Genomic DNA, 8,636 nt, shown 5'->3' with positions numbered 1-8,636 from the left:
TTTGCGTAGACTCACTGCGGATGCCGCTGTGTAGAACTAATATGTACATTAACTGAACTATATACAGCGCCATAGTGATGTATCTGAGAATTATACGTTTATAACCTCGTGTGGTCCCCTACCGACACATCGGGGGATTAGCTCAAATGGTAGAGCGCTCGCTTAGCATGCGAGAGGTAGCGGGATCGATGCCCGCATCCTCCAATCTTTTGTGAATTAAATAAATGCTCACCTTGTATTGATATTCCATCTTCTTGAAATTATTTCCATTTTAATTAGATAGATACCCTGGCCTGTGTACAATGAATATTGTTTTTTTTTTATTCCTCTCTGTATGGAAGAGGTCGGGAGTCGGGACATATGGCACAGGTGGTGTGTGGCCGTGTGCTTATTATTTGCCTACAGGGGCCGTGTGCTTATTATTTGCCTACAGGGATGCTGCCTGGTTCAAGTTTTCTGTTCAAACCCTAATTGCTACATTTGTGGCAGAAATCCCATCCCTGTACTCACAGCACATAGTGTTCTTGCTCGCTAACCACACAATCACTGTTTTCCCCCTTTCAGCAGTTCCCCCTTAGATTTGATAGGGCTAGTTTCGGACCCAGACCAGACTAAACCTAGTCATAGTCCTGGACTACAACCGGTCCGGACAAGTGTCCATGCAATGGCATTTTCCTAGATAACAGTACTAGAACATTTGTAGATATAGCATAACCCACAAATAACTAAAACATTCAAATGATAAAATAAACACTTTCTAAATTCGCATTCTTGAGTAATTTTAGTTGACCAATAGAATACTATGTCTGTAGCCACGAACTTCGTATTGGTCAGCATCTGTGTAACCTTTCTCCTGTGATTGGTTGTGCACGTGAAGCGCGATGTTTGAATTGGTTTAATCAGTGGACGCCTTGAGGGAAGTGGCTGTGCACAAAGGCTAGCAATGGGCATTGCCAGGTGGAGTTTCATGGCTAGATAGAGTAAGTTGTTTCTGTTTAAAAAGTTAGATTTTTGCATTTACGAGGATAACTCACAGACGCCGCTCAAACAGTTACATCCCCGCGACTGACGAGGTAAATAATTCAGCATTGACTTGATAAAGCTGCCTGAAGCGAAGGTCCTTGGCTTTGCTAACTAGCTAACAAAACGTTCTACGGTCGCAACTACTAGGATAGCTTGTTTTTGCTAATCCGCTAGCTAGCGAGACAAATTGAAAAAAATGGAATGTAACCTAGCTAGCTAGTTACATTAAATTTGTAAATTAGATGCAACACATAGCTAATTAGTGTAATTTTTATTAAGAAACGATTAACTACCTAACGTTAACTATTAATGTTAGCTACCGGGGGACTTACAACGTTAGCTAGCTAAACAAACCAGTAAGTCTGCTTGCGTGTACCTGCCAATAACAAAGCCAGCCAATGGATTGCTTTATGTGGGTTCAAAAATCTTGGCTACGTTTTCAGCTCTGCAGCAACAGGCCTGTAGCTACATTATTCAGATGTCTAAAAGTAATAATGCCATCCTTTCATTTGGGATTGAGGCATGGAAATAACTACACAACATATGAGGTGGGACTTAGTTGGACATTTAAACCACTTTTGAGAACAAACTGGGATAACAACCCTCTAAAATAAACACCAGTCTTGACTTTTGGCCCTCAATTTATGCAAGGTCCCCTTCTAATCAGATTGCCTTGTATATATGAAAGTGGATCCTTTGCACCAACTAGTTAAGTAAACCTGGAAAACGTGTTGATGTAGATTTCATTCACCCTTGACAGCTCTGTGATCCCGTAATCTTAATTCAGTCACCCAACAGGTTGTTATGGCGTTGTCTATGGCATCTCCGTGTGGAGTCCTGTCTAATGAGGAAGATGGCATTGCTGTGTTTGAATCCACGGCAGCTGACATCGGAGGCCGACTGAATGGAGTCACTCTGCCTGAGATCTCCATCATCTCCCCGGGGCTAGAACATCGGCCATCCATCAGAGAGGTGAGAGGCCTTAACTCTGAAGTAATAACACTGCACTCAAAAGATATCTAAGGTTCCTTTATTACAGGCCTACCTGTACATCAGTGAAAGTAACACTACATTGTGGTGACTGCTTGTTTCTGGTGACTGCTTTTGTCACTGAATCTTCTGCTACAGTTGATACAGCTGTTAATAAGTTTGTGAAGTTGGACAGTATTTGTGAGTGTTTGAGTTTTCCCAGACTGTGACCCTTTCTTTGCAAAAGGCTTTAGGGTAGATGCTAGACAGTTATTTATTGGGTGTGATGCCCTCCAGTGATTTGTCACATAGCAATGAGAGAGGCCATCTTTTCACAATAAGAGCTTTATAACACACAAACACTAATCCTTTATCCTCTGGTCAGAAGTTACACAAACTATTTGCTTAGTGACCATTCTCTCTGAAATGCTCAGAGCCATACTGACCCTCTGCCTGACCTATCAATCCTATATGTAATTTTTGCTTGTCATTTGTTCATTCATAAACATTTTTGCACCTCAAACACAATTTCCATTGATACTTTCAAAGTGTGTCGCTCATTTACACAAAGGGGATCAGTGATAGGTCTATAGTATGAAAATGTTCAACAATACATACGACCCAATTGTTCATCACAGAAGTTCAGTACTGTCACAAATATCTGTCCAATATTTAGAAAGCGTCGGTGAAGCCTGGAGTGGCCAGACAAGGCAACGGTGATGAGGGGAGCACTGACAAAGTGAGGGTGTTTCTGCGTATCCGCCCTCTGACTGAGGGAGAAAAGGAAAGGGGAGAGGAAGAGGTAAGATCTGCCCTTCATCATTACATATTGTTCTATTGTCATTATGACATTCTCCAAGTCAAGACGTGTCATTTTCCTTCCTCTCATTTCAGGGCTGTGTGTGTGTGCTAAACGAAGAGAGCCTGATGCTCAAAGCCCCCAAAGACTCCCAGAACATGAAGAGTGCAGAGAGGGGAGTCGCCCAGAGCATGCACAAGTTCAGCTTCTCACAGGTAACAGATTCACGTTCATAAACGCCTTGAGCGATGAAAGACTTTTACTATGACACACATAATGCGTTGTAATATACACGTTCACAATGCTCACTGACGTCTTTTCATATGCACCTCTGCAGATCTTTGGTCCGGAGACCACCCAACAGGACTTCTTTGAGAGCACCATGAAGGAGATGGTGCGAGACGTTCTTCGTGGAGAGAGCCGTCTCCTCTACACATACGGCGTCACCAACTCTGGCAAGACCTACACTGTTCAGGGTGAGATTGGATTGTTGATGTACTACAGAAAGGCAAATGGTTTTTACTGCAGTGTGTTTATCTGTTTGGTAAGTATATGACCATATTAACAGTGGAGATATCACAGAGCACTGACGTGACCTTTCCCCTGTAGGAGTGGGTCGAGAGGCGGGTCTCCTGCCCAGAGCCCTGGTGTTTGTGTTCAGGAAACTGCAGGGCCGCCTCTACAGGGCCATGGACCTCAAGCCTGTCCTCTACCAAGAGGTACGCCAGCTGAACGTCGGTGAGGTCCGGGCTGAGGAGATCCGCAGAGACTCTCTGCTCAAAGAGGTGAGGGAGGGAGACTGGGAGCACAGGTCAGAAATTGAAGTGTGAAAGCATTAGATGAGCGTTCTTTTACGGTCAGGTTGCTGTAAGTCACGTGATGACACGTGCACTACTCCCTGTGTCTCTATCACAGGAGGATGGCATGACTTCTCGGATGCGTGACGGCACCAGTACCTGGGACAGCGGCATCGGTGGACTCTCTATAACCAGCCACATCGCCACCCAGCTAGAGGGTAATGTTCTGAATGTAACATAACTTGGCTTTCTGGCGCCTGGTGGGCCCTGAAGCGAAGTCTAGAGTTAGGCCTATAAAACATGTACACAGCATTACAAAGCTGCTTATTATATAGGCATTGGGAATATGTAGTGTTTTCCTTTTGTATAATCCTGGAGGTTGCGTGGCCATTGCTCTACATGCCCTTGTCTCTCGCTCCCAGCAGACTCTGACAGTGTGTGTCTGGAGCCCGACAGCCTGTCCCACAGTGGAGGGGAGGAGCTGGAGGAGGGGGTGCAGTTCTCTGTGTGGGTGGCCTTCTACGAGATCTACAACGAATTCCTGTACGACCTGCTGGATGCTCCGCCCTCCCTGCAGCCCAAGAAGAGGGCCACTCTGCGGCTGAGTGATGACAAGCAGGGGAACCCCTACGTGAAAGGTAACACACACACACACACACATTCATATTCACAAAGAGAACGGTCTCTAATCGTGATTATATTATGCAGATCATATTGGAGAGCTTTTTGTTGTAGTTTGTTCACATTACTGACAGTTTTGCTGCTGTTTGTGTTGTGCAGACCTCACCTGGGTACAGGTCTGCAGTGCCGAGGAGGCTTGGAGAGTGCTCAGGGCTGGCCGGAGGAACCAGAGCTTTGCCAGCACTCATCTCAACCACAACTCCAGCCGCAGCCACAGCATCTTCTCCATCCGGATCCTGCACGTCCACCCAGAGGCAGACCAGGGCCAGGCCACACACATCAGCGAGTACGTCCCATCCAGGGCTCTCATTCTCTGGCCCACTGTCTTATCCTGAGTGTCCGTGACCTGGCATTAGTAATAGTGATTCTCTCCCACTAGGTTGTCTGTCTGTGATCTGGCTGGCTCAGAGCGTTGTAAGGACCAGCGCAACGGGGAGCGGATGAAGGAGGCTAACAATATCAACACCTCCCTCCACACCCTGGGCCGCTGTATCGCTGCTATGAGGCACAACCAGAGCAAGAAGTAGGCTACACTCACACTATGCCAAAACAACAGGAATTCATCAAATACATGAAATGAAATGTGCTGTTCTGATGAACCCATTCTCCTGTCCCTACAGGTCACGAGCCCCTCAGGTGGTGCCGTTCAGAGACTGTAAACTGACCCGAGTGCTGCAGGGCTTCTTCTGCGGCCGCGGGCGCTCCAGTATGGTGGTCAACATCAACCCCTGTGCTTCGACCTACGACGAGACCCTCCAGGCCCTCAAGTTCTCTGCCATCGCCACACAGGTACAAACCCATCTCACCTTACCTTTGCAGTTACACAGCCCTAGCTTCAGAGAGAGCTGGTCAGTGGGTGTAGTTGTGACGTTTGCAGGGGTCGTGTTAATGTAGGGTTTTGTGCGCAGAAAAGGAAAGAAAATGCAGGAAAAAAATATCTTGCTACGTTTTGTTAAACGCAGATCTAATATGCTTCTTATTGTACTATCTGCTCGGCTTCAGTCAGGGGTCGCTCCAAATCATGAATGTAGAAGGACTAATTTCATGCTTCAGTTGCACCTCTCCACTCTGATAACATATATTTGTTCTTGTCATTGAATTACCAGACAGGGCTCTGACTGATGTGTAGGCTACTTTTCTCCGGTACCTCCCTCCGGTGTAGTTTTTCTCCAGTAGCAAGTTAAAATGCTAGATTAATTTCAAGCAAACATTTAGAAATGTAACTGGCTACATTCTTACTATGATAAGCATTAGAAATATGATGGCCATGCATCATTTTTGCAAAAAATACCTTGCTTTTTCAGTCTAATCTAATTTACTTGTGTGGCTGCTAGTCAAATAGCATTGCACTTCTTTCATCTGATAAACTATTTTCTGCCAAATGTGTTGCACTAATGTATTTTGTGTGAAGAGAAACTATAGTTGCACATCCCTCATCTCTCTCAAAGAAAAAAAAAAACGTATTTCGATAAAACGCAAGTGAAATGGTTTAAAACACCGATTGTTTTGATGGTCTGCATTTTGAAAATGCAGATTTCTGAAAGCTATTGTGCCCCCTGCGTGGGTGTTGTCTGTCTCCTCTCTCAGCTGGTCCATGGGCCGTCCACTAAGACCCGGGTGGCCTACATTCTGGCCCTGCTGCGGGAGCCCCAGCCTCACTCCAATGACAGCACTCTGATGGAGGAAGACGATGACAGTGATGGTGAAGAGGGGGACATCACCATGTTCGATTCAGATGTATGTCCCCCCCGTGAAGATACAGTGAACTGGTTTGCATGTGAAGACCTGTAAATAAACTGTCTTTAAACCAGTGTGCATGCCTGAGTCATGTCTGTGCTGTGTTCAGGCTCTGCTGCGGGCCATCGAGGTGCTGAAGAGGGAGGTGCAGCGGCAGCGGGAGGAGAAGGAGGTGCTGGAGGCCACCATCAGGGAGCAGGTGTTCTCTGAGATGATGGAGGTGATCTCTGGTATGGAGAATGACTTCAGCCAGACCCTGGAGACAGAGAGGGCTCTGTTGGAGGAGAGGTTTGAGGACAAGATCAACAACCTGCAGAAAAGCCTCAAGAGATACTACAACCAGGAAATAGAGGTGAGCGGGATAGGACAGTCTTTAGATGATGAGTTATCAGCTATTTCAGTTGGTTTAAAATAGTGGAGTTCTCATGCTACAGAAGGTTGATTATTTTCCATCTTCCCACCCATCCTAGGTGCGGGATGAACAGGTAGTGGCTCTGACTGCTGCCTTGGAGAAGGGAGGGGTAGCCCTAGCAGAGCCAGCCCCCCTTCCCCTCTTCACACCCCTGGCCCTGGGAGAGTCGGAGGGGCCCAACCCCCGTCGCTCCCAGCGCCTGGCCTCCACAACCACAGGAGAGCTGAGCAGAGTGAGGGCTGAGCTGGACCAGTGTCGCGCCGAGCTGCTGCAGAAAAAACAAGGTTAGGAGGGAGGGACAGGACGATTGGGAGTGTGGGAACAAGAGGGTTGATTGGAGCATGACCTGGGTCTTTCTAACTAGAACTCTCTTTTCTCTCCCAGAGCTAAGGTGTATCCAGGGGCAGCTCACTCCACCAGAGCCCTCAGACGCCCTGACCAACACTGCCAACCGCAAGCTGGTGGAGGGCCAGAGGGTCAGTACTCCAGCCAGGGGCCTAGTCTCCCCTCACACATTGCCCCAGACACTCTGTATTAAACACTATAACCAGGTTTGGTTGCTGGGGTTTGAACATGTTTGTGCCTCTCCTGCAGAACATGCGTCAGTTGCGTCTGGACCTGCAGAAGCTGGGTTTGAACTTGCAGTCTGGAGAGAGGGCATGCTGCCGCAACACGGGCGGGGAGAGGCTGCGCCATGCGCTCGCAGCTGCAGACGGCACACTGGCCAAACAGGTACATGTCTATTCAAGTATATAATTCTCCCTCAAGCCAGGGTGGGACTTTGTTGCTAGGCAGCGAGGTAGAGAGCTAGGGTTGGGCTGCTGCTAGTTTGTGTCTTTGCATCGGAAGTTTTTGTTACTCTGAAAGGGCACTTATTCAACTGGAAATCCAGGTGGGAGATAGCATTAGTTTCCCCTACCATTTATGATTCCCCACAGTGTGAAGATATGTTTAAATCTGTAGACACTTCTCTAGACCAAAACCTTTTCATTGTTTCTCCCTCTCCCTTCTTCCTACCTGTTACTCAAACCACTGTCAGGTTTAAGACTAAACTAAAGGGGACTAACAACTGCACCAGGTATCATTTCTTTCTTCCACTATCCCTCCTTTCACTCACCCTCACCCCATCCTCTCTAACCCTGTCCACTCCTGTCCGTCTCCTCCTGGCCCTCCCCTCAGGACCAGACCCTGGTGGAGCTGCAGAATGCCCTGCTGCTGGTCAAGGCTGACCTGAGGAGGAAGGCGGAGTGCCTGGCCCAGATGCAGCAGATGCCCCCCTCTGCTACGCCCGGCTCCTGTAAGAAGAGGGGATGTGGGGCAGGGGCAGCAGCAGGCAACACTGAGAACCAGCCCCCAGAGAAACGACCCTTCTTCCACTCATTTTTCCCACAACGCACCCCGTCACGAAACAACCAACCGGGACGCCCCCGTGAGGATCAAACCATACACTACTCACGGATCCTGCGCTCCCGTCTGACTCCTCCCCCAGGTCCCTGCCCCTCTGGAAGGTACAGGGTCACAAAGTGCTGACTTGAGAGCTGAAAAATCAGGATGCTGTATTTATATTCTATAACATTATGCAAATCAAACAACTGTAAATGTGTACTATTTTGCTTACTTGTAATGGCATGTTTCAAATATTTGTCACTTATTTTATTCCAAATGTTGTTACAGTATATGCACTACTAAGCTGTCTTCCTATACAATGCAAAAATGTGTTTTTGTAGAGCAGTGCTTCTCAACTCTCCTCGTGGACCCCCAGACATTTCAAATTTTAGTTGTAACCCTGAACTAGCACACCTGATTCAAGTGTCTTAATTAGTTGACAAGTGGAATGAGGTGTGCTAACTCTGGAATAGTTCATATACGTGGAACAGCTGGGGGTCCCTGATGAGAGGTTTGAGAGGACTTCTCATATCTTGTTTGAGTATAACTTACAATTATGATTGAGAATAAATAATTGAGTAATGTTTGTCAAATTGCAGGGTAACGTTTGAGATTCTAGTTGTAGATGAGGTTGAATGAGGACTGATGCACACTACTGGTGTCTTGTTTTTTGCACATTAACTCTTGCGCCATTGCATATTACAAATTTATATCCATTTTAAATCACATTCTCGCATGTCAATGTCTTGCTTACATATTGTTTGTCAATTTAAATGTCTTAATACAGCTTTTATATCTTTATATCCCCCCCCAAAAGCTTTTGTTGACTGGT

The 8,636-nt window shown here is 46.8% G+C and overlaps 1 protein-coding gene across 6 annotated transcripts; it reads left to right on the top strand.

Moving 5' to 3' along the window:
• Positions 1–865: 865 nt before the first annotated feature.
• Positions 866–8,616, top strand: LOC311142241 (kinesin-like protein KIF20A). Of its 6 annotated transcripts, none has more exons than XM_084177854.1 (18): positions 866–980; positions 1,822–1,995; positions 2,669–2,794; positions 2,887–3,006; positions 3,129–3,267; positions 3,401–3,576; positions 3,707–3,806; positions 4,014–4,226; positions 4,369–4,555; positions 4,649–4,792; positions 4,890–5,058; positions 5,857–6,006; positions 6,116–6,358; positions 6,477–6,702; positions 6,803–6,894; positions 7,013–7,150; positions 7,458–7,496; positions 7,598–8,615. In XM_084177854.1, exons 2-17 carry the CDS (start codon positions 1,828–1,830, stop codon positions 7,461–7,463), a joined length of 2,397 nt encoding a protein of 798 aa, XP_084033980.1. In that variant the 5' UTR covers positions 866–980; positions 1,822–1,827; the 3' UTR covers positions 7,464–7,496; positions 7,598–8,615. The 6 variants fall into 6 exon arrangements, with proteins under 6 accessions (XP_084033980.1, XP_084033979.1, XP_084033976.1 ...); XM_084177853.1 differs by having other exon boundaries at positions 914–1,073; positions 1,811–1,995; XM_084177855.1 differs by having other exon boundaries at positions 927–1,073.
• Positions 8,617–8,636: the final 20 nt, after the last annotated feature.

The sequence above is a fragment of the Coregonus lavaretus genome, assembly GCF_964263955.1.
Source record: "Coregonus lavaretus genome assembly, chromosome: 15".
NCBI lineage: Eukaryota > Metazoa > Chordata > Actinopteri > Salmoniformes > Salmonidae > Coregonus > Coregonus lavaretus.
Note: the sequence above shows the minus strand (reverse complement) of the source record. Positions and strands in the feature narration are given on the sequence as shown.